General features: G+C 41.9%; 2 protein-coding genes across 2 annotated transcripts; one reads left to right on the plus strand and one right to left on the minus strand.

Moving 5' to 3' along the window:
• Positions 1 to 2,175: 2,175 nt before the first annotated feature.
• On the minus strand, positions 2,176 to 12,737 carry LOC135533175 (zinc finger protein interacting with ribonucleoprotein K-like). Its single transcript, XM_064960578.1, has 4 exons — positions 12,734 to 12,737; positions 12,452 to 12,549; positions 12,139 to 12,316; positions 2,176 to 3,650 (listed from the first exon to the last, which is right to left on the minus strand). The coding sequence occupies exons 1-4, from the start codon at positions 12,735 to 12,737 to the stop codon at positions 3,136 to 3,138; spliced, it is 795 nt and encodes a 264-aa protein (XP_064816650.1). The 3' UTR covers positions 2,176 to 3,135.
• Positions 12,738 to 16,914: 4,177 nt separating this feature from the next.
• Positions 16,915 to 23,385, plus strand: LOC135533176 (uncharacterized). The gene is made up of 5 exons (XM_064960579.1): positions 16,915 to 17,152; positions 18,405 to 18,439; positions 18,571 to 18,745; positions 20,336 to 20,450; positions 22,833 to 23,385. Exons 1-5 carry the CDS (start codon positions 16,915 to 16,917, stop codon positions 23,383 to 23,385), a joined length of 1,116 nt encoding a protein of 371 aa, XP_064816651.1.
• Positions 23,386 to 24,697: the final 1,312 nt, after the last annotated feature.

The following is a 24,697-nucleotide window of genomic DNA, read 5'->3' on the forward strand; positions in this document are numbered from 1 at the left end:
TTACACTGCTTCTAACAAATGGTTAAATTACAGACACTACCATCTTACACTGCTTCTAACAAATGGTTAAATTACAGACACTACCATCTTACACTGTTTCTAACAAATGGTTACATTACAGACACTACCATCTTACACTGCTTCTAACAAATGGTTAAATTACAGACACTACCATCTTACACTGCTTCTAACAAATGGTTAAATTACAGACACTACCATCTTACACTGCTTCTAACAAATGGTTAAATTACAGACACTACCATCTTACACTGCGTTTCTAAAAATGGTTAAATTACAGACACTACCATCTTACACTGCTTCTAACAAATGGTAAAATTACAGACACAACCATCTTACACCACTTCTAGCAAATGGTAAAATTACAGACACTACCATCTTACACGGCTTCTAACAAATGGTTAAATTACAGACACTACGATCTTACACTGCTTCTAACAAATGGTTAAATTACAGACACTACCATCTTACACTGCTTCTAACAAATGGTTACATTACAGACACTACCATCTTACACTGCTTCTAGCAGATGTGTCAAATATGGCTATTGATCTTCCCAGACTCTCATCATCGGATGGGCCCCAGCCATCAATCTGCAAGGCTCTTTGATCTGTGGAACCTTGCAAGTTGATTAGTAACAATAGATTCATAAAGTATTTGCTTGTTAGTTTGATGAAAATATAATTGAAACTTAAAAGTGACAAATATTTTGTTTAGAATTTATTTCTGTCGGGAAGTTTACATTCTAGGACAATTCAGGAAACTACCATGATATCCTATAATACTATGATACACATCCCTATGATATCCTATAATACTATGATATACATCCCTATGATATCCTATAATACTATGATATACATCCCTATGATATCCTATAATACTATGATACACATCCCTATGATATCCTATAATACTATGATACACATCCCTATGATATCCTATGATATACATCCCTATGATATCCTATAATACTATGATACACATCCCTATGATATCCTATGATACTGTGATACACATCCCTATGATATCCTATGATACACATCCCTATGATATCCTATGATACACATCCCTATGATATCCTATGATACTATGATACACATCCCTATGATATCCTATGATACACATCCCTATGATATCCTATGATACTGTGATACACATCCCTATGATATCCTATAATACTATGATACACATCCCTACGATATCCTATGATAATGTGATACACATCCCTATGATATCCTATGATACACATCCCTATGATATCCTATGATACACATCCCTATGATATCCTATGATACTATGATACACATCCCTATGATATCCTATGATACACATCCCTATGATATCCTATGATACTGTGATACACATCCCTATGATATCCTATGATACTATGATATACATCCCTATGATATCCTATGATACTATGATACACATCCCTATGATATCCTATGATACTGTGATACACATCCCTATGATATCCTATGATACTGTGATACACATCCCTATGATATCCTATGATACACATCCCTATGATATCCTATGATATACATCCCTATGATATCCTATAATACTATGATACACATCCCTATGATATCCTATGATACTGTGATACACATCCCTATGATATCCTATAATACTATGATACACATCCCTATGATATCCTATGATACACATCCCTATGATATCCTATGATACACATCCCTATGATATCCTATAATACTATGATACACATCCCTACGATATCCTATAATACACATCCCTATGATATCCTATGATACTGTGATACACATCCCTATGGGCCAGTGGAGGCGGAGCCAGACATTATAGCACCAGTGCTTAATTATCCCCAAAATCAGTCTGAGAAAAGTTTATTTACATAAAAATACATGCAGCAGGGAAAACACTGGACAGTCAATACCCAACACGAATTTCCCGAGTCTCTGCAGCCTACTCTCCACCAGTATCAGGCTTGCACCTCTCCGATGTCCCACTGTTCAGAGGCATATATTTGTCCTACTGTTCAGCAGCCTAAATCTGTCCTCTTTCCTACTGTTCAGTAGCCTACATCCTGATCTCCTGAGTGTTTTATCTCATGTGTCCTCATGTTACCTAACTGATCAAAACGATTTCCACACTGGGAGGAGTGGTGAGGCTTCTCCCCTGTGTGTATTCTCTCATGTGTTTTCAAGTTCAATAACTGGGTAAAACTCTTTCCACACTGGGAGCAGTGGTACAGCTTTTCTGCTGTGTGTATTCTCTCATGCCGTTTCAGGTCCCCTAACTGGTTAAAACCCCTTCCACACTGGGAGCAGCGATAAGCCTTCTCTCCTGTGTGTATTCTCTCATGCCGTTTCAGGTCGCCTAACTGGTTAAAACCCTTTCCACACTGGGAGCAGTGGTAAGATTTCTCTCCTGTGTGTATTCTCTCATGTCGTTTCAGGTCCCCTAACTGGTTACAACCCTTTCCACACTGAGAGCAGTGATAAGGCTTCTCTACTGTGTGTGATCTCTCGTGTTTTTTAAGGTAGCTTTTCTGATTAAAACTCTTTCCACACTGGGAGCAGTGGTAAGGCTTCTCCCCTGTGTGTAATTGCTTGTGTGTTTTCAGGTTACATAAGTGGATAAAACGTTTCCCACACTGAGAGCAGTGGTAAGGCTTCTCCCCTGTATGTATATTCTCATGTGTTTTCAGGTTACGTAAGTGGGTAAAACTCTTTCCACACTGGGAGCAGTGGTACAGCTTTTCTCCTGTGTGTATTCTCTCATGTCGTTTCAGGTCACCTAAGTGGTTACAACCCTTTCCACACTGGGAGCAATAGTACAGATTTTCTCCTGTGTGTATTCTTTCATGTCGTTTCAGGTCACCTAAGTGGTTACAAGCCTTTCCACACTGGGAGCAGTGGTACAGCTTTTCTCCTGTGTGTATTCTCTCATGTCGTTTCAGGTCACCTAACTGGTTACAACCCTTCCCACACTGGGAGCAGTGGTAAGGCTTTTGTCCTGTGTGTACTCTCTCGTGTTTTTTCAGGTAGCTTTTCTGGTTAAAACTCTTTCCACACTGGGAGCAGCAGTAAGGCTTATCACCTGTGTGTACTTGCTCATGTGTTTTCAGGTTATTTAAGTGGGCAAAATTCTTTCCACACTGGGAGCAATGGTAAGGCTTCGCCCTGTGTGTATTCTCTCATGTGTTTTCAGGTTACGTAAGTGGGTAAAACTCCTTCCACACTGGGAGCAGCAGTACAGCTTTTCTCCTGTGTGTATTCTCTCATGTGTTTTCAGATTACACAAGTAGGTAAAACTCTTTCCACACTGGGAGCAGTGGTAAGGCCTCTCCTCTGTGTGTATTCTCTCGTGTTTTTTCAGGTAGCTTTTCTGGTTAAAACCCTTTCCACACTGGGAGCAGTTGTAAGGCTTCTTCCCTGTGTGTATTCTCTCATGTTGGATCAGGTGTCCTTTCTGGTTAAAACTCTTTCCACACTGGGAGCAGTGGTAAGGCTTCTCCCCTGTGTGTATTATCTCGTGTTGTTTCAGGTCCCATAACCGGTTACAACCCTTTCCACAGTAGGAGCACTGGTGTCTTCTTGCTGGTTTGGACGTCCCTGGCTCTGGTTCCTCTGAGCCTGGTCTTTCTCCTGCCAAAGACAGTGTGTTTTTTAAAATAGAGACCTGAATGAAATCTCCACATGATAAAACGGCCTTGCTACGAGAGTAAATCCTAATCAGATCCCTCAATAACCTAAGACCAGTTTTAACAATCTTGGTGTGACTTTAAAACAAATGTTGTAGAGTTTCCTAGTAATTACTGAGAATATTTACATGACTTATTTTATTCATTCTGTTTTACAAGTCAGAACACAAAAAACTAGACAGTTCTAAGACACAGACATCGCTGGATTCTTTTCGAGCAGGTGGTTGTAAATATATAACCCTCATAGCTGTACGATACAGGATGTGACCTACGCACTTCCTTAAAGCGAAAATAAGTCAATAAAACATTGTGTGGAAGTCCAAAACTAGTTTTTACGTCAAAGACAGAAAGCACATCAGTAACATCTACCCATTTCTGAAAGTGTTCGACACGCTATTTAATTTTTTATATCTTGACTATCACTGATGTCATGACATTTTGGCTAAAGTAAAAAAAATAAGGTGAAATATTTTGGGTAGATGTTCCTAAATACTGATAGTAACTATATATAGTAAGTTTATATACAGCCATATTATAAATACTGAAAGGGCTTGTTCATTCACATGGATTCACTATGACATCATCATATGTCTCTAAAACTGATAGAAACTACACTGAACAAAAATATAAACGCAACATGTAAAGTGAGGCAATCGAGGCAAAGGGTGGCTAATTTTAAGAATCTCAAATATAAAATATATTTATTTGTTTAACATTTTTTTTGGTTACTACATGATTCCATATGTGTTATTTCATAGTTGATGCCTTCATTATTATTCTACAATGTAGAAAAGAGTACAAATAAAACACCTGGAATGATTTGGTGTGCATACACTTTTGACTGGTACTGTAAATTCCTCTACCATAAGCTGCCTCCAACGTCGTCTTAGAGAATTTGCCAGTACTATATTATATATATATATTAATATTTATATATTAATATATATTAATATTTATATATTAATATATATTAATATTTATATATATATATATATATTAATATATTAATATATATATATATGCCACATTTCAGGCTTCAAACATAATGATATAAAACTGTATTTTTTTGTGAAGAATCAACAACAAGTGGGACACAATCATGAAGTGGAACGACATTTATTGGATATTTCAAACTTTTTTAACAAATCAAAACTGAAAAATTGGGCGTGCAAAATTATTCCGTTAGTAAAAGTAGACCCCCCCTTTTCCCGTGCACTCTTTAGATAGTCGACCATTAGGGTCAGGGCTGGTCAGGGAAGCCACAATTCCTTTGGAGATGATTACTCAGGGGAATCATAAGGAGCGAATTAGTCTGTTCCTAATCGATTAACCTGCGTTTCCGGTGGTGCTGGGGATTCCCTGGCTGGCTATTCACAATCCGACGATTTCGTGGAAACAGGGAACTCTCCAGGGGTGGTCTGATGAGTGTTCAGGCAGGTGTGTAGGGGTTTCCATTGGTGCGACAACGGTGGAGAGTCCAGACCAGGTTTCCACCGTGCGCATTCCCGCTGAGTATGCCGATTTGGCTATTGCTTTCAGTAAAAAGGAAAGCGACCCAATTACCACCCCATCGACAGGGGGATTGCGTGATAAACCTCCAGGTAAACGCTGCAGTTCCCAGGAGTCATGTGTATCCTTTATCCCAAGAGGAGACGTTGGCTATGGAAACATATATCACTGAGGCTCTGGGACAGGGATATATTCGGCCCTCCATGTCACCCGTTTACTCGAGTTTCTTTTTTGTGAAGAAAAAGGATGGTGGTTTGCGTCCGTGTATTGATTATCGAGGTCTAAATTCCATCACGGTGGGTTTTAGTTACCCACTACCTCTCATTGCTACGGCAGTGGAGTCTTTTCACGGAGCGCAGTTCTTCACGAAACTAGACCTCAGGAGTGTGTATAATCTGGTGCGTATTCGGGGGGGAGATGAGTGGAAAACTGCATTTAGCACTACATCTGGCCATTATGAGTACCTCGTCATGCCATACGGGTTAAATAATGCTCCAGCTATCTTTCAATCTTTTGTGGATGAGATTCTCAGAGACCTGCACGGACAGGGTGTGATAGTGTACATTGACGATATTTTGATCTACTCCGCTACACGCACAGCGCATGTGTCTTTGGTGCGCAGGGTTCTTGGACGACTGCTGGAGCATGACCTGTATGTGAAAGCGGAGAAATGTGAGTTTTCCAAACAAGCAGTTTCCTTCCTGGGTTATTGCATTTCCAGCTCAGGGGTGGTAATGGAGGGTGACCGGGTCAAGGCCGTGCGTAATTGGCTGACTCCAACCACGGTAAACGAGGTGCAGCGGTTCTTAGGGTTTGCCAATTACTACCGGAGGTTTATCCGGGGTTTTGGTCAAGTAGCAGCTCCTATCACATCACTGCTGAAGGGGGGGCCGGTGCGTTTGCAGTGGTCAGCAGAGGCGGACAGAGCTTTCCGTAGGTTGAAGGCGCTGTTCACTGAGGCGCCGGTGTTGGCGCATCCGGACCCTTCATTACGTTCATAGTAGAGGTGGGACGCATCCGTAGCTGGGGTTGGAGCGTGCTCTCACAGCGCCGGGTGTGCCATCGAAGCTCCGCCCCTGTGCCTTTTTTTCGAAGAAGCTCGGGCCAGCGGAGCGGAATTATGATGTGGGGGACAGGGAGTTGTTGGCTATGGTTAAGGCCCTGAAGGTGTGGAGGCACTGGCTTGAGGGGGCTAAGCACCCTTTCCTTATCTGGACTGACCACCGTAACCTGGAGTATACCCGATCAGCTAGGAGACTGAAATCTCGTCAGGCAAGGTGGGCCATGTATTTCACCAGATTTCATTTTACTATCTCGTATCGACCAGGTTCCCTCAACACTAAGGCCGACGAGCTGTCCCGACTCTATGACAGTGAGGACCGGTCCATCGATCCTACTCCCATCATTCCGGCGGCTAAGCTGGTGGCACCAGTAGTATGGGAGGTGGACGCGGACATCGAGCGGGCGCTAAGGGAGGAACCTGCGCCTCCACAATGTCCGGAGGGTCGTAGGTACGTGCCGCTCGCTGTTCGTGATCAATTGATTCGATGGGCTCATAGTCTACCCTCGTCGGGTCACCCAGGTATTTCTAGGACAGTGCAAAGTCTTAGGAGGAAGTACTGGTGGCTCACCTTGGTGAGGGATGTACGATTCTATGTCTCCTCCTGTTCGGTGTGCGCCCAGAGTAAGGCCCCTAGGCACCTGCCACGAGGGAAATTACAACCCCTCCCCGTTCCACAACGGCCGTGGACCCATCTATCGGTGGATTTTCTTACTGACCTTCCCCCCTCTCAGGGTAACACTACGATCCTGGTCGTTGTGGATCGGTTCTCTAAGTACTGCCATCTTATTCCATTGCCCGGTCTCCCTACCGCCCTGCAGACTGCGGAAGCTGGGTCCGCAGTGTATAGGGCCATTTAAAGTCCTGAGAAGAATAAACGAGGTTTGTTATCGATTATTACTTCCTTCGTATTATCGTATTAACCCCTCGTTTCATGTGTCTCTTCTCAGGCTGGTGGTAGCTGGTCCCATGCAGGAAGGTGAGGTACCGGAGGTCCCTCCGCCCCCTCTAGACATCGAGGGGTCCCCGGAGTACACGATACGAGCTATTCTGGACTCGAGACCCCGGATGAGGGGCTTGCAGTACCTCGTTGACTGGGAGGGGTACGGTCCGGAGGAGAGGTGCTGGGTCCCGGTGGGGGATATTCTGGATCCATCTATGTTGAGAGAATTCCATCGCCTCTATCTATCGGCCGCCGCCTCGACCCCTGGGTCGTCCCCGAGGGAGCTGCGCGTCGGGGGGGGTACTGTCACGAATAGTACCGAAGGTGACTCCCCTTCCGGTTCGGGTGGCGCTCGGCGCTCGTCGTCGCCGGTCTACTAGTTGCCACCGATCCATTGTTCTGTGTTCGATGAACTTTATCAAGCAAAACATACATCTATTGTGTAACATGAAGTCCTATGGAGTGTCATCTGATGAAGATAATTGAAGGTTAGTGATTAATTTTATCTCTATTTCTGCTTTTTGTGACTGCTATATTTCGCTGGAAAATGGCTGTGCTTATTGTGGTTTGGTGGAGACCTAACCTAATAGGTTGTAGTGCTTTCGCCAAAAAGCCGATTTGAAATCGGACACTTTGGTGGGATTAACAACAAGATTAACTTTAAAATGATATAAAACACATGTATGTTTTATGGAATTGTAATTTTGAGATTTCTGTGGTTTCTGTGGATTGAATTTGGCGCCCTCTATTTTCACTGGTAGTTGTAATATCGATCCCGGAAGCGGGATTGCAGCCATAACAAGTTAACTGACTTTCCTAGTTAAATAAAGGTTAAATAAAAATATGGCCGTAAACAAACAGGAAAACACTCATCCAGAGGCGGCGCTCCTAGTGGCCAGGGTCTTTAATGCAGGAAACTCTAATCCGTTTTACCTCATTTCTACCAGCGCGTAAAATGTGCAACCAGAGGTAAAAAAAAACTCTAGACCACCTTTACATACTAAAGGTCGACCGACTAAAAGACCAATTAATCGGCATGACTAATAAATTAGGGCCGATTTCAAGTTCATAACAATCAGTAATCGGCCTTTTTGGACACCGATTATGGCCGATTACATTGCAATCTACGAGGAAACTGCTTGGCTGGCTGACTTCCTGTTACGGCAGGCTGACTTCCTGTTGTGGCAGGCTGACTTCCTGTTACGGCAGGCTGACTTCCTGTTACGGCAGGCTGACTTCCTGTTACGAGAGTGCAGCGTCAAAAGGACCTTGTGGCTGCACGGAGCCACGGTAAGTTGCTAGCTAGCATTAAACGTATCTTAAAGAAACCAATCATCTTCACATAATCACTAGTTAACGTACACATGGTGAATGATATTACTAGGTTAACTAGCTTGTCCTGCGTTGCATATAATCAATGTAGTGCCTGTTCATTTATCACAGAATCACAGCCTACTTCAACATCGCCAAATGGGTGATGATTTCACAAAAAGTGCATTGCTGAAAAAAGCACAATCTTTGCACCAATGTACCCAACCATAAACATCAATGCCGTTCTTAAAATCAATACACAGAAGTATATATTTTAAACCTGCATATTTAGTTAAAAGAAATTCATTTTAGCAGGCAATAGTAACTATGGAAATTGTGTCACTCCTCTTGCGTTCAGTGTAAGCAGTCAGGGTATATGCAACAATATTAAACGAAGACAACAACCCACAACTGAGAAAAGGGAAAAGGCTGCCTAAGTATGATACACTAAGTAATATTATATAATATAATAATATTAGTAATATTTTTTTAAACCTGCATATTTAGTTAATATTGCCTGTAAACATGAATTTCTTTTAACTAGGGAAATTGTGTCACTTCTCTTGCATTCTGTGCAACAGAGTCAGGCTATATACAGTGCGTTGCGAAAGTATTCGGCCCCCTTGAACTTTGCGAACTTTTGCCACATTTCAGGCTTCAAAAATAAAGATATAAAACTGTATTATTTTGTGAAGAATCAACAACAAGTGGGACACAATCATGAAGTGGAACGACATTTATTGGTTATTTCAAACTTTTTTAACAAATCAAAAACTGAAAAATTGGGCGTGCAAAATTATTATTCAGCCTCCTTAAGTTAATACTTTGTAGCGCCACCTGGACCGCAGGTCCAGACGGATTCCCTGGATGTGTACTCCAAGCACTGACCAACTAGCAAGTGTCTTCACTGACATTTTCAACCTTGTCCTGACCGAGTCTGTAATACCAACATGTTTCAAGCAGACCACCATAGTTCCTGTGTCCACGAACACTAATTGAGGCAACCTACCTAAATTACTACCGACCCGTAGCACTCACGTCTGTAGCCATGAAGTGCTTTGAAAGGCTGGTCATGGCTCACATTACACCATTATCCCAGTAACCCTAGACCCACTCCAATTTTCAAACCGCCCCAACAGATCCACAGATGGTGCCATCTCTATTGCACTCCACACTGCCCTTTCCCAATTGGACAAAAGGAACACGAATGTGAGAATGCTATTCATTGACTACAGCTCAGCATTCAACACCATTGTGTCCTCAAAGCTCATCAATAAGCTAAGGACCCTGGGACTAAACACCTCCCTCGGCAACTGGATCCTGGACTTCCTGACGGGCTGCCCTCAAGTGGTAAGGGTAGGTAACAACTCATTAGCCACGCTGATCCTCAACACGGGGGCCACTCAGGGGTGTGTACTCAGTCCCCTCCTGTACTCCCTGTTCACTCATGACTGTACGGCCAGGTACAATTCCAACACCATCATTAAGTTTGCCGATGACAACAGTGATAGGCCTGATCACTGACAATGATGAGACAGCTTATAGGGAGGAGGTCAAAGACTTGGTCGTGTAGTGCCAGGACAACAACCTCTCCTTCACCGTGATCAAGACAATGGAGATGATTGTGGACTACAGGAAAAGGAGGACTGAACACACCCCCACTCTCATCAATGGGCTGCAGTGGAGCAGGTTGAGAGCTTCAAGTTCCTTGAGGTCCACATCACCAACAAACTAATATGGTCCAGACACTCTAAGAAAGTCGTGAAGAGGGCACCACAAAGCCTATTCCTCAGGAGACTGAAAAGGTTCAACAACTGCACCATCGAGAGCATCCTGCCTGACTGGTTGCATCACTGTCTGGTATGGCAACTGCTTGACCTCCGACCGCAAGGAACTACAGAGGGTAGTACGAACGGCCCAGTACATCACTGGGGCCAAGCAATCTGCCATCCAGGACCTCTATACAAGGTGGTGTCAGAGGAAGGCCCTAAAAAATGTCAAAGACTTCAGCCATCCTAGTCAAAGACTGTTCTCTCTTTACTGCACGGCAAGCAGTACCAGAGCGCCATGTCTAGGTCCAAAAGTCTTTTTCCAGGTTGTGTAAACAACAACAGTAATTGAGTGGGCAGAGTTCATATATGGTCGATTCAGTGGGAAAGTCAACCTGAACATGTGTAACGGAGGTGAGAACGTGCCGTAAACTCACTCCACAGCTTAAAACGTGACAGATGGAGCTGTCCAACTGGTACCTTTTCTATAGCTCCATCGGTTCATTGTCAAGGAGAGCGGTCACATGTGATGAGAAGCAGAGGATCACTAGTTTGAGGACAGTATGGGGACAGAGGAGGAAGCTAAACTGTAAGCAACACACCGATGTCAATAAAGTTAAAGTCATTAAAACTAGTTTTTCAACCACTCCACAAATGTCTTATTTCACTTATAATTCACTGTATCACAACTCCAGTGGGTCAGGAGTTTACATACACTAAGTTGACTGTGCCTTTAAACAGCTTGGAAAATTCCCAAAAATTATTATGTCATGGCTTTAGAAGCTTCTGATAGGCTAATTGACATCAATTGAGCCAACTGGAGGTGTACCTGTGGATGTATTTCAAAGGCCTACCTTCAAACTCAGTGCCTCTTTGCTTGACATCATGGGAAAATCAAAAGAAATCAGCTAAGACATCAGAAAAAAATGTAGACCTCTACACGTCTGGTTCATCCTTGGGAGCGATTTCCAAATGCCTGAAGGTACCACGTTTATCTGTACAAACAATAGTACGCAAGTATAAACACCATGGCACCATGCAGCCTTCATACCGCTCAGGAAGGAGACGCGTTCTGTCTCCTAGAGATGAAACATTTGACCCAAGTTAAATCATTTAAAGGCAATGCTATCAAATTCGAATTGAGTGTATGTAAACTTCTGACCCACTGGGAATGTGATGAAAGAAATAAAAGCTGAAATTAATCTCTCTACTATTATTCTGACATTTCACATTCTTAAAATAAAATGGTGAACTAACCTAAAACAGGGAAATTTTACTATGATTAAATGTCAGGACTTGTGAAAAACTGAGTATAAATGTATTTGGCTAAGGTGTATGTAAACGTCCGACGACAACTGTACATTTGCATGTTTAACACGTTCTGTAGATCAGACGTTAATGAAGCAATGCAGAACACATTGAAGTGTCTGGAGTTTAGTCTGCCGCTTCAGAAGTCTTGTAAAGATGGGGGGGGGTCGACTGGGACAGGCAATGTAACATCCATAATGTTGTTAGGACAAGTCTTGTAAAGATGGGGGGGTCGACTGGGGCAGGCAATGTAACATCCATAATGTTGTTAGGACAAGTCTTGTAAAGATGGGGGGGGGGTCGACTGGGACAGGCATCTTGAAACTGTCTCTCTAAATCTAACTTTCAAGGTTTTATATGGTCTATTGGTTTCTCTCTTTTCATTGGCAGAATCCTTTTTCAGTGTCATGATATTCATAACATCCATATCCACCAGTCTATCTTCCTGTCAACTAACAGAACTCTGCTGGTTGTCCTGGTAACAGATACCAGTGGGCAGGTCTATTGTATTTGTTCAAACTACAGCACTTACTTTGATGAGTCAAATCTGATCCTTTCATCTCTTCTCCTCCTCTCACAGTTCCACTCAGCCCCGTTGTTTTCCTGCAGTCCACCAGCAGCACAGACAACCTCTTCATACCCAGCAGTAAGGTGCCACCGGGAGAGGTATGACACGGGGACTCCAGGAGGGAGGAAGGGCTTGCGTTGTCCTGGTAACCATAAAGAGGGGACACAGACACATATCATTATGGATGCTGATGTCACTGTTGTCATAAAGTGCTCGACTGAAACCCAGCCCAGGCCCCGATAGAGCAAGCTGTATGCGAGACCAGACCAAGCTGTACCATCTGGTGTTCTGATCTGGAGAGACTCTTCTCTTCCTCGTCAGCATCAGGATGTTGTTGAGGCTCCCCAGAGGATCCAGGATAGTCATGTCTCTCTCCTGTGTGAATGAGAACATGAAACCGATTGTAAACTTATGATCTTCTATTGCAATCATAGAGTCTTACAAGAGGCATGAATATGTCTAAAAAGGGCCTAAAATGGCCACTTTCATCTTGATTTCCGAAAATATTGTTTGTGATGCAAATGTAAAAGGCTCGTTCCACAAATTGGTGGCTTTTGACCCATTGATCTTTTAAGTAGAAAATATGCACCAATATAGAATTTTAAAAGACTGTTATATTAAACGAGGTGCACTTTAATGTAGACCACATGGAGAATTCAATAAATCTAATTTAAAAGTCCACAAGAAATATGTACCAAATGCAGATTTTACATTTAACAATTTATAGAGTACGAAACTGATTCAAGTGTAGAACTTCAGTAGAATGCCCCTTAAAAACCCCACATTAGTTAAAAAACGGCATAGTTTATGCCCCTGTTTAAGACAGTACTCACTGGTGTTAATCTGATATTCTGTAGCCTCCTCTTTCACTCCCAAAACGTCTTCCTCCTTCACCTTGATTGAGACAGCATCCCCTTCCTCTCTAAAAGGTTCTCTCTCTTCTTTCACTGTAACAGCATCCTCTTCTTTCACTATAACAGCCTCCTCTTCTTTCACTATAACAGCCTCCTCTTCTTTCACTGTAACAGCCTCCTCTTCTTTCACTATAACAGCCTCCTCTTCTTTCACTATAACAGCCTCCTCTTCTTTCACTGTTACAGCCTCCTCTTCTTTCACTGTAACAGCCTCCTCTTCCACGACAATGTTCAGTCCCAGAGCTTCTTTTTCCGTCCAGCAGACCACTTCTTCTTTAGCAAGGGAGGAGTAGTTTAGTGAGCTCATGGTCAGGGATGTTAGCTAGTGAGTTAGCATTAGCGACTAGCCTAGTGCTAACCTCAGTATCAATCTTTAACACGTTTTCAAATTTAACAAGAACCTTAGGTTAAAGGTCATCAGATGATAAGTCAACAGAAATGCGTTTAAAACACTGAGATTAGCTAATGTACACAAACACGGTGTAAAGCACCAATCTATAGGTTTTAGGTTGGCTAGCAAGCGACCGAGGTGGTTGAAAGAGAAGCCGTGTTGTTGTTCCTGAAGAAGCGTCCCGTCCAGTCCATTATACGTCACGCAAGAAGCATCACCTGAAAGTCGCACATCGCCATCTGCTGGCTGGAGTGGGTAACGCAGTTTGGAAACAATAGTGACGACACGTTGTATTAGAAAGAACGAAATGTAACAATAAACTGATATATTTTCTCTTGCTTCTTACAAATATTACGTTCCTGTACACAGACGTAGAAGCTTAATATGAATATGTAGATGATGAATAAATACATCTATGAATAGGTAGTGTGTTAATATACATTTTCTCTGTTCATTTTCACATTAGTTTTTATTAGATGTGACCATACTATTCCATTAAAGCCACGCTCTATAAGATACAAATCGTCCTGTAAACAACAGACCAAATGCATCACATGCAAATAGCACTTGATTTCATCTGTAGTGCTTTACACTGGGTAGACAAAACATTAAGAACACCTGCTCCTTCCATGACCATAGACTGACGAGGTGAATCCAGGCTGAAGCTATGATCCCTTATTGATGTCACTAGTTAAATCCACTTCAGTCAGTGTAGATGAAGGGGGGAGAAAGGTTAAATAAGGAATTTTAATCAGTGAGACATGAGACATGGACTGTGCATGTGTGCTATTCAGAGGGTAAATGGGGAACACAAAATATTTAAGTTACTTTGAACGGGGTATGGTAGTAGGTGCCAGGCGCCCTGGTTTGTGTCAAAAACTGCAACGCTGCTGGGTTTTTCAGCTCAACAGTTTCCCATGTGAACCAAGAATGGTCCACCATCCAAACAGTGGCGGTCATTGCCGTTTAAGATGAGGCAGGACCATTTGTTTTTTTTCATGAGCATAGCCTTATTTCTATTACAGCATATTGGATGACTGTCATTCATATTCCATTCACCTTGTTCAATGTAACAGTGGTAGGTTTAGGCTACAACATGATACTAGAATTTTCCCTATACCCATCATGAGGTGGCAACCTAGCCTATGAATGAAAGTTTAGAATGTAGGTTCACACAGGTCGAGAGAAATTGTTGAGGTCACAGACAGTGACACATTCAATATCGCCTTGCACACTCTCGCCTGCATCTAGCTGAAATAGAGGTTCTATTGGACAAATTCACGTATGTTTATCCTGGTTGTGTTCCGTTTAAGAAACATTTGTCAACAGAATCGGCTGAATGAATACACCCCTGATCATTCATAAACACAGTTCACTTTCATTACAGACACGTTGTATTCCTTCTTGCATCTATGTGCTCTCCTCCAATCACCTTCTCCCTTTGTTTCTGGACTTCAATTGCACAACACAACACAAGACTAATTGAGTCTCTTCTGAGGGAAAAGGAGGAGGTTCCTAGAGATAGATGGGAGAAGTTTAGGGTAACTGAAGGATAGGACTGGATGGTCTTCAGAGATAGATGGGAGAGGTTTAGGGTAACTGAAGGATAGGACTGGATGGTCTTCAGAGATAGATGGGAGAGGTTTAGGGTAACTGAAGGGTAGGACTGGATGGTCTTCAGAGATAGATGGGAGAGGTTTAGGGTAACTGAAGGATAGGACTGGATGGTCTTCAGAGATAGATGGGAGAGGTTTAGGGTAACTGAAGGATAGGACTGGATGGTCTTCAGAGATAGATGGGAGAGGTTTAGGGTAACTGAAGGATAGGATTAAAAACAAACTAAATATAACTATTGTATCACACATTGTCTGTAAAATGTACATAGTATGAATAAGCTGGACATAGAAGCCTGAAAGTTGTGGTGCATTAGTTTCCTCCAATCAGGGAAGGGGTGATAGGGTTAGTGGAAAACAAAGGAAAATATATGTTTATACATACAGTGCCTTTAGAAAGCATTACAAATGTATATGTATTTTTAAACAGAAATAACTTATTTACATAAGTATTCAGACCCTTTGCTATGAGAATCGAAATTGAGCTCAGGTGCATCTTGTTTCCATTGATCATCCTTGAGATGTTTCTAGAACTTCATTGGAGTCCACCTGTGGTAAATTCAGTTGACGGACATGATTTGGGAAGGCACACACGTGTCTATATAAGGTCCCACAGTTTACAGTGCAAGTTAGCGCAAAAACCAAGCCATGAAGTCGAAGGAATTGTCCGTAGAGCGCCGGCACAGATCTGGGGAAGGGAGTCAACAACAAAAAATATGCCGCATTGAAGTTCCCAAAGAACACAGTGGCTACCATCGTTCTTAAAAGGAAACGTTTGGAACCACCAAGGCTCTTCCTTGAGCTGGCCGCCAAGCCAAACTGCGCAATCGGGGGAGAAGGGCCTCGGTCTGGGAGGTTACCAAGAACCTGATGGCCACTCTGACAGATATATAGAGTTCCTCTGTGGAGATGGGAGACACCAACACTTGCCTAAATAGCCCATATGCCACCATAGGAAGTGTTATGTGTTGTTCGCAATGAGCCTTGGTCAATTTAGCTCAGAGTATGCCACCCTATTCTGTCACCTTTAAAAAAATATATATTTTACCTTTATTTACCCAGGTAGGCTCGTTGAGAACAAGTTCTCATTTACAACTGTGACCTGGCCAAGATAAAGCATAGCAGTGTGAACAGACAACACAGAGTTAAAGTGGCTGTTCCACTGGATGTCATAAGGTGAATTCACCAATTTGTAAGTCGCTCTGGATAAGAGCGTCTGCCAAATGACTTAAATGTAAATGTACACATGGAGTAAACAATTAACAAGTCAATAACACAGTAGAAAAAAAAAGAGTCTATATACATACCTAATCCTGCCTAATAGGCAGGCAAATCCTGGAGGGAAGTATTGGCTGTAAGAAGTAATAACATAACATCTGGTTATTTTTAAATTACTTCTTATGACATTGCTTGCCAGACTGAACATTGTAATTCATATTTTCCAGTCTGCGTTACTCACTCCAGTCAGCAGATGGCGATATGAATTTTTCAGGTGATGCTTCTTGCGTGACGTATAATCCAGTGGACGGGACAGGAGGCTTCTTCAACCGCGACGAAAGGCTTCTGATTTAACCACGCTGTGCTTTGCTAGCAAACCTAAAACCGAAACATTTGAGCTCTTTAGACCAATCTTGTGTATATTACTCTTAGGGTTTTCAACATAATTCTGTTTACATATCTACTGCTTCATTTAAACGTAATTTGCTTGTTAAATTAGCAAATGTGTTACATTGATACTGCACTAGGCTAATCTCCCGGAGCATAAACTCACTATTATAGACGGAGAAAGATACTGGTGAAAGGAGGCAAAGAAGCTTGAAGAATGAATAAGGAGGCGATCACATTGAAACAAGAGGATGATATTACAGTGAAAGAGGAATATGGGAACGAGGTTGTCAAAGTGGAAAAAGAGGTAGAAGCTTTCAGAATCAAAAAGGAGGAAGATGCCGTAAAATTGAAAGAGGAGGAAGACTCTTTTGGAGTAAAAGAGGAGGATATCTCAATAAAAGAGGAAGACGTTTTGGGAGTGAAAAATGAGACTGAAGATCCGATTACCACCAGTGAGTACGGTCTTAAAAACGGGCACAAACTATGCAGTTGTTTTTAAAGGGGCATTATACTGAAGTTCTACACTTGAATATGTTGTTCTGTACTGTAGGAATTGTTTATTAAGGGGCAATCTGCCATTGGTACATATTTTTGGAACTTCAAAAATTGATTTATTGAATTCTCTATGTGGTCTATATTGAAGTGCACTTATTCTAGTATAGCCGGGTTTTAAAATATAATATACAGTGCATTTCTACATAAAATATCAAGTGGACGCAAAATGCACCCATTTGTGGAACGGCCCTTTCACATTTGCATCACAGTGGTGGGAAAAGTACGCAACTAAATGTGAGTCACCCAGTAAAATACTACTTGAGTAAAAGTTAAAATATACTGAAGTATCAAAAGTATATAAATAATTTCAAATACCTTATATTTAGCAAACCAGATTTATTGACGGATAGCCAGGGACACACTCCAACTCTCTGACAATCTACAATTGAAACGTGTGTTTAGTGAGTCCGCCAGATCAGAGGCAGTAATGATTACCAGGGATGTTCTCTTGATTAGTGAGTGAATTGGACCATTTTCCTGTCCTGCTAAGCCTTCGAAATGTAATGAGTACTTTTGGGTGTCAGGGAAATGTATGGAGTGAAAAGTACATTTTCTTTATGTATGTAGTGAAGTAAAAGTACAATTAGTCAAAAATAGTAAAGTAGAGATTCCCCGGAAAGCTACTTAAATAGTACTTTAAAGTATTTTTTACTTAAGTACTTTACACCACTGATCACAAACAATATTTACAAAATATATTTAAATTGGATAATTTAGTCCCCTTTTAGATATGTATTCATTCCTCCTGTAAGACTGTGATTGCAATAGAAGTTGATGAGTTTACCATATTTTTGATGTTCTCATTCACACAGGAGAGAGACATGACTATTATGGATCCTGACTCAACAACATCCTGATGCTGATCTCTCCAGATCAGAACACCAGATGGTACAGCTTGGTCTGGTCTAGCATACAGCCTGCTCTATCGGGGTCTGGGCTGGGTTTCTTTAAAGCAGTTTTTCAACAGTGACATCAGCATCCATAATGATATGTGTCTGTAGAAGAAAAGAGTCTCTCCAGATCAGAACACCAGATGGTACAGCTTGGTCTGGTCTAGCATACAGCCTGCTCTATCGGGGTCTGGGCTGGGTTTCTTTAAAGCAGTTTTTCAACAGTGACATCAGCATCCATAATGATATGTGTCTGTAGAAGAAAAGAGTCTCTCCAGATCAGAACACCAGATGGTACAGCTTGGTCTGGTCTAGCATACAGCTTGCTCTCAGGGTCTGGTCTGGGCTTCTGTAAAGCACTTTTTCAACAGTGACATCAGCATCCATAATGATATGTGTCTGTGTCCCCTCTTTACGGTTACCAGGACAACGCTAGCCCCTCCTCCCTCCCGGAGTCCCCGTTTCGTACCTCTTCCGGTAACACCTTACTGCTGGGTAGGAAGAGGTTGTCTGTGCTGCTGGTGGACTGCAGGAAAACAACGGAGCTGAGTGGAACTGTGAGAGGACGACAAGAGAAGAAAGGATCAGATTTGACTGAAAGTAAGTGCTGTAGTTTAGTTTGAACAAATAAAATAGATCTTCCCACTGGTATCTGTTACCAGGACAACCAGCAGAGTTCTGTTAGTTGACATGAAGATGGACTAGTATCTTTTACCAGTGGGGCTGTCCCCGACTAATAAAAATCTTGTTTGACTTCGCCACCTGTTCTTCTCACCAATCAATTGGTGCAAATTTTAAACATGTATTTCTATATATACACTACCGTTGAAAAGTTTGGGGTCACTTAGAAATGTCCTTGTTTTTGAAAGAAAATCATTTTTTTGGTCCATTAAAATAACATCGACAATCAAAGCCACAAATGCTGATGCTCCAGATACTCAACTAGTCTACAGGAGGCCAGTTTCATTGCTTCTTTAATCAGAACAACAGTTTTCAGCTGTGCTAACATAATTGCAAAAGCGTTTTCTAATGTTCGATTCGCTTTTTAAAATGATAAACTTGGATTAGCTAACACAACGTGCCATTTGAACACAGGACTGATGGTTGCTGATAATGGGCCTCTGTAGATAATAATGGGCCTCTGCAGATAATAATGGGCCTCTGCAGATAATAATGGGCCTCTGCAGATAATAATGGGCCTCTGCAGATAATAATGGGCCTCTGCAGATAATAATGGGCCTCTGCAGATAATAATGGGCCTCTGCAGATAATAATGGGCCTCTGCAGATAATAATGGGCCTCTGTAGATAATAATGGGCCTCTGTAGATAATAATGGGCCTCTGTAGATAATAATGGGCCTCTGTAGATAATAATGGGCCTCTCTGTAGATAATAATGGGCATCTGTGTAGATAATAATGGGCCTCTGTGTAGATAATAATGGGCCTCTGTGTAGATAATAATGGGCCTCTGTGTAGATAATAATGGGCCTCTGTAGATAATAATGGGCCTCTGTAGATAATAATGGGCCTCTGTGTAGATAATAATGGGCCTCTGTAGATAATGGGCCTCTGTGTAGATAATCAGCCATTTTCCGCTACAACATTAGCAATGTCTACACTGTATTTATGATAAATATAATGTTATTTTAATTGACAAAAGGACATGTCTATCCTAACACGATCCGTGTTGTAAACAGCATTCTGCATGAAATCCGACTCTTTCAACTTGCAACAAAACAATTTTATGAAATCAAATTTTGTTAGCAATCAAACATAGCTTAACACGGTCAAGTTCGGTTTCTGTGCAATCCTCAGACACTCTAGAAGGCAACCAAACATGTTTCATAATTCTACATTACGTATTGGCTATACAAGACCTGAATTAGCCCATGAAGGTTCTTGGACCAATGACCACCTATCGTTTTGAAACCTTGCTAGATAGCCAATGAGCTGGGATTTCCAGCAGTTATGTAAACGCCGTTTGTAGGACAAACAGCCATCATGCTAGAGCTGTGCACAACAGAGTTCATTCTCTGGTGAAAGGAAACCAGATGCACGGTAGTTTACGTTTCACAGCAGTTCGTTCTCTTCTACAGACTTCTCAAGTCTGAAAAAGTTAAACATGGTTACTAAGAGTGGAAAAGCTAAATCTCAGTCCAAGTATAATCACTTTGATGATATTATTGCAGAAATTGACCAGGAGAGTGACACAGAAGAAATGGATGAGGACTCTGTGGGTGACCAGAGTTTTGATTCCAGCGCAGAAGAAATGTTTTTGGAAGGAAAGGATCTACTTTTTGATCAGTAAGTAAAACAAGTATTAACTTCTCATGCTAATGCAGTTGTTTAAATGGTTGCATATTTATTTATATATACACACACACACACACACAGTCAAAGTTTACATACACTTAGTTTGGAGTCCTTAAAACTCGTTTTTCAACCACTCCACAGATTTCTTGTTAACCTCTCTGGTACAAGTGCGTCCCACCTCGACAACAGCCAGTGAAATTGCAGGGCGTCAGATTAAAAACAACAGAAATCCCATAATTAAAATTCCTCAAACATACAAGTATTATACACCATTTTAAAGATAAACTTGTTGTAAATCCAGCCATATTGTCCTGTTTCAAATAGGCTTTACGGCGAAAGCACACCAAACAATTGTTAGGTCAGCCCCTAGCCACAGAACCATACAGACATTTTCCAACCAAGGAGAGGTGTCACAAAAGTCAGAAATATCGATTAAAATTAATCCCTTACCTCTGATCATCTGGTGGCACTCCCAGGTCTCTATGTTAAACAATAAATGTTCGTTTTGTTCGATAATGTCCCTCTTTATGACCAAAACCCCCCTTTTTGTTCGCACGTTTAGTCCAGTAATCCGAATGCACAAGGTGCGGGCACAAAGTCCAGACAAAGTTTTTAAAAAGTACAATAAAAGTTTGTAGAAACATGTCAAACTGCAGTATGATCTAAAATAAGGACGCGCGACAACGAGGTTCTAGCTCCAGACTGTTTATTAACCAAACCCTCGCATGTCCTACATAGGTACGGATACCCCCAAGGGACATCTTCAATCCTCAGGTTGTTTTTCTCATAAATAATTAAATAATATTTCAACTGGAGAAAAACTTCGTCAATAGAAAAGGAGAAACAAGAAAGACGCGCTTGGCTCATGTCTGGAAATTTCCACTATCCTCTCATTGAAAGTGCTGTATCGCCCTCATTTTTCAGAGTAAAAGCCTGAAACAATGGCAAAACACTGGTCACATGTAGAGGAAGCCATAGAGCTCGTGAACTGTGTCTTAAATCTTTGTTTGGTGGATAGGCTTTCAATGGAAAAACAGCCTTTCAAAATAATAGTACTTCCTGGTTGGATTTTCCTCGTTTTCACCTGCCATATCCATTCTGTTATACTCGCAGACATTATTTTAAGTTTTGGAAACTTTAGTTTTCTACCCAAATCTACTAATTATATGCATACCCTAGTTTATGGACCTGAGTAGCAGACTGTTTAAAAACCTGTCTAGTACGGGCGTTCCTCTAGGGAAACGTTTCAACAAAAATTGCCCGAAATGTCATTATTATAAATATTTAACTTCAATTAAATCAGAAGTGCAATAAACCAAATGAAAGCTAAACCTCTGGTTAGTCTAGCCACCATGTCAGAATTCAAATGCGATTATCGATCAGAAATAGCAATAAAATTCATCAATTACCTTTTGAAGATCTTCTTCTTTTGGCAACACTAAAGGTCACGACAAAACAATAGTGTCGTTTTGTTCGTTATAATCCATTTTTATAGCCTCACAGGAAACATTTTGTAAACTGGTTGTCGTAAATTCCGTGTCCTTCAACTTTGGACGTAACGTTCGATGTAATTACTCAATCTAAACGGACGTTTATCGAGGCATGTTTGGTTTCATTGCAATCCTCTGTTAGTAAAACAACCACACTTCATGGTTCTTTTCCGGGACCTATTGACCGAAAGGAACTGATTTGAACACGGCAAACAATGACTGTATTTCGGACCAATGACCACTGATCGTCTTGAAATCTAGCTGGGTAGATAGCCAATGAGCTCAGGTAAACGACAACATGTGATGGTTCTATCCAGGAAGACTATCGTTTGTGGGAAACTCAAACGTATAGACACAACCATTCGCCATTGAAAACTCTACGAGGCAGCCACGCTGGTTACGTGCAGCATTTCTGTTTTGAGAGCATTTTCAGAGAATAATTATGGCAAGTAAATCTTTATAATCGAAGGCAAAGACAAAGTATACAGATCTACACGATATCATTGACCGAGATCGATAGAGATAGTGAGATTGAATTACTACAAGATCAGTCAGACTAGACAGTGACTATTCTTTTGACTCTAAATGGAGAAGATTCTGTGTTGGATTGGTGAGTAACATTGTTTGAAATGAATAATATCAAATATTATTCATTTGAGTTGTTTGAGATATATATATATATACAATTTGCCATATATAAAAATATGACTAGGACATATAAAGTACACATATGTATAAAGTAAACATTGCTCTGCATTGTGTATGTCTGTGTCTGTATATATTACATGTCCATTCCATGATTAGATAAAATACAACACCTCACCTTAGTGGAAGTTTACTTACTCTATATATAATCTGTGTCTGTTTTGTCTTTATTTCACAGTCCCAGCGATTCTGATTGGGAGCCCATACTGCCAAGGTGCAAATCCCCCACTGAAGCTGGTCCATCCAGCCGGACCCCTGCTGTCTCCGGCACCACACCTACCCCCGCCCGGCCATCAAGAGGTGTGAAGCCGGTGACAAAGAAGCGGAGGAAGGGAAGTGTGGAACCTGCTGGCAGTGCGGAGGAGGGTCGTTGGCACTCTGTGCTGGAGGAGGATGTGGCCCCACCACCTCCAATTTTCAGACCAAAGAGGCCACCAGGTCCTCAGCTGGACATGAACTCCAAGTACAGCCCCATGCAACTTTTTCAGTTGTTTTTCACCTCGGCAGTTGTTGATTCCCTGGTGTTGAACACTAATAAGTACGGAGCTAAGAAGCAGGAAGGCAAGAAAGAGACATGGAAGCCCATTTCCAGGTCAGATCTTTTTTGTTACTTTTCTATGGTCATTTACATGGGTCTTGTGAAGCTAAAAACCCTGAAGGACTACTGGAAATCTGCACCCTCTATCAACTGCCTTTCCCCACCACGGTCATGTCGTGCAAAAGGTTTCTGACAATCTCACGGGCGCTTCATATCAGTGACCCAGAAGTTGATAAGGACAACGAGACGAAACGAGGCACGGCAAGGTTTGATAAGCTCTGCAAAATTAAACCTCTCTACCTCGACATCATTGAGGCCTGCAATACTTATTTTCAGCCTGCCCAGAACCTTTCCATACATGAGAGGATGGTTGCCTCAAAGGCCAGAAATGGCCTAAAACACTACATGCGTAACAAACCGACTAAATGGGGTTACAAACTGTTTGTTTTGGCCGATTCTGCGTGTGCATACACGTGCAACTTTTTTGTCTATGAGGGTAAGAACAGTTGTGCGACCGGTAAGGGATTCAGCTATGACTCCGTTATGCAGTTATTAGATTTTCAGCTGCTAGGGAAGGGCTACAAACTGTTTGTGAATAACTTTTACACAAGCCCTACCCTGTTCACAGACCTGAGGAAGATGGATGTGTGGGCCTGTGGCACCATTCGGACCAACAGAGTGGGCTTTCCGAAAACCAGGGTGAACGACATGCCTAAGCAGGCTGAGCGGGGTACCATGAGATGGATCCGTGAAGATGGCCTGCTGTTTGTGAAGTGGATGGACACCAGAGAGGTGGCGATGTGCTCCACTATCCACAAGTCCTTCAGTGGTGATCACGTCGTCAAGCGTGTGAAGGGCGCTACAGGGGCATGGACCACCAAAAATGTCCCCATTCCAACTGCAGTAAACGACTACAACAAGAGCATGGGGGGAGGTGTGGGCCTATCATATGCGCTGATAGGATACTATAATGTTCTCCACAAAGCCATGAAATGGTACAAGACATTGTTTTATCATTTCATTGACATTGCTGTGGTGAATGCCTTCATCCTCCAGAAGGAAATGGCCAAGAGCTGTGGACAGCCCCCCATCTCACAGCTAGCCTTCAGAGAGCTGCTCATCCAGGAGCTGGCCAGCTACAGCAAGACCACTGTAGCACCTTCATTCCCCTCTACCTCTGTCCCTTCTGCTCCTTCAACCAGTGGTGTGCACATGCTTAAATTCCTGATTGCAGGCGAGAATGAGTGCAAAAGGGGCTCAGTAAGGAGGCTTCGTTGTGCTCTTTGCAAAAAGAAATCCTCTGTCGGCTGCACCACCTGTTCAGTGACCCTCTGCTTCACAGCAGAAAGAGACTGCTATGCGCTATGGCATCAGAAGCACAATATTGTGTAGAGGGTCTTCACATTATTGAACGTGTAAATAGTTACCCATGTTATTATTATTTTTTTTTTGGAAATGTTCATTTTTTTCTTCAATTTTCCAAAATATATTTTTCCGGGTGATGT

This window comes from Oncorhynchus masou, unplaced genomic scaffold (assembly GCF_036934945.1).
Source record: "Oncorhynchus masou masou isolate Uvic2021 unplaced genomic scaffold, UVic_Omas_1.1 unplaced_scaffold_2267, whole genome shotgun sequence".
Taxonomy (NCBI): domain Eukaryota; kingdom Metazoa; phylum Chordata; class Actinopteri; order Salmoniformes; family Salmonidae; genus Oncorhynchus; species Oncorhynchus masou.

Coding starts and splice junctions, on each gene's coding strand:
- LOC135533175 (XM_064960578.1), bottom strand. Junction 12,317..12,451: donor CCAGATCAGAACACCAGATG/GTACAGCTTGGT, acceptor TATGGTTACCAG/GACAACGCAAGCCCTTCCTC. Junction 3,651..12,138: donor ATCAGATTTGACTCATCAAA/GTAAGTGCTGTA, acceptor TGTCTTTGGCAG/GAGAAAGACCAGGCTCAGAG.
- LOC135533176 (XM_064960579.1), top strand. CDS start 16,915: ATGAATAAGGAGGCGATCACATTGAAACAAGAGGATGATATTACAGTG. Junction 17,153..18,404: donor TGAAGATCCGATTACCACCA/GTGAGTACGGTC, acceptor ATGTGTCTGTAG/AAGAAAAGAGTCTCTCCAGA. Junction 18,440..18,570: donor CCAGATCAGAACACCAGATG/GTACAGCTTGGT, acceptor TACGGTTACCAG/GACAACGCTAGCCCCTCCTC.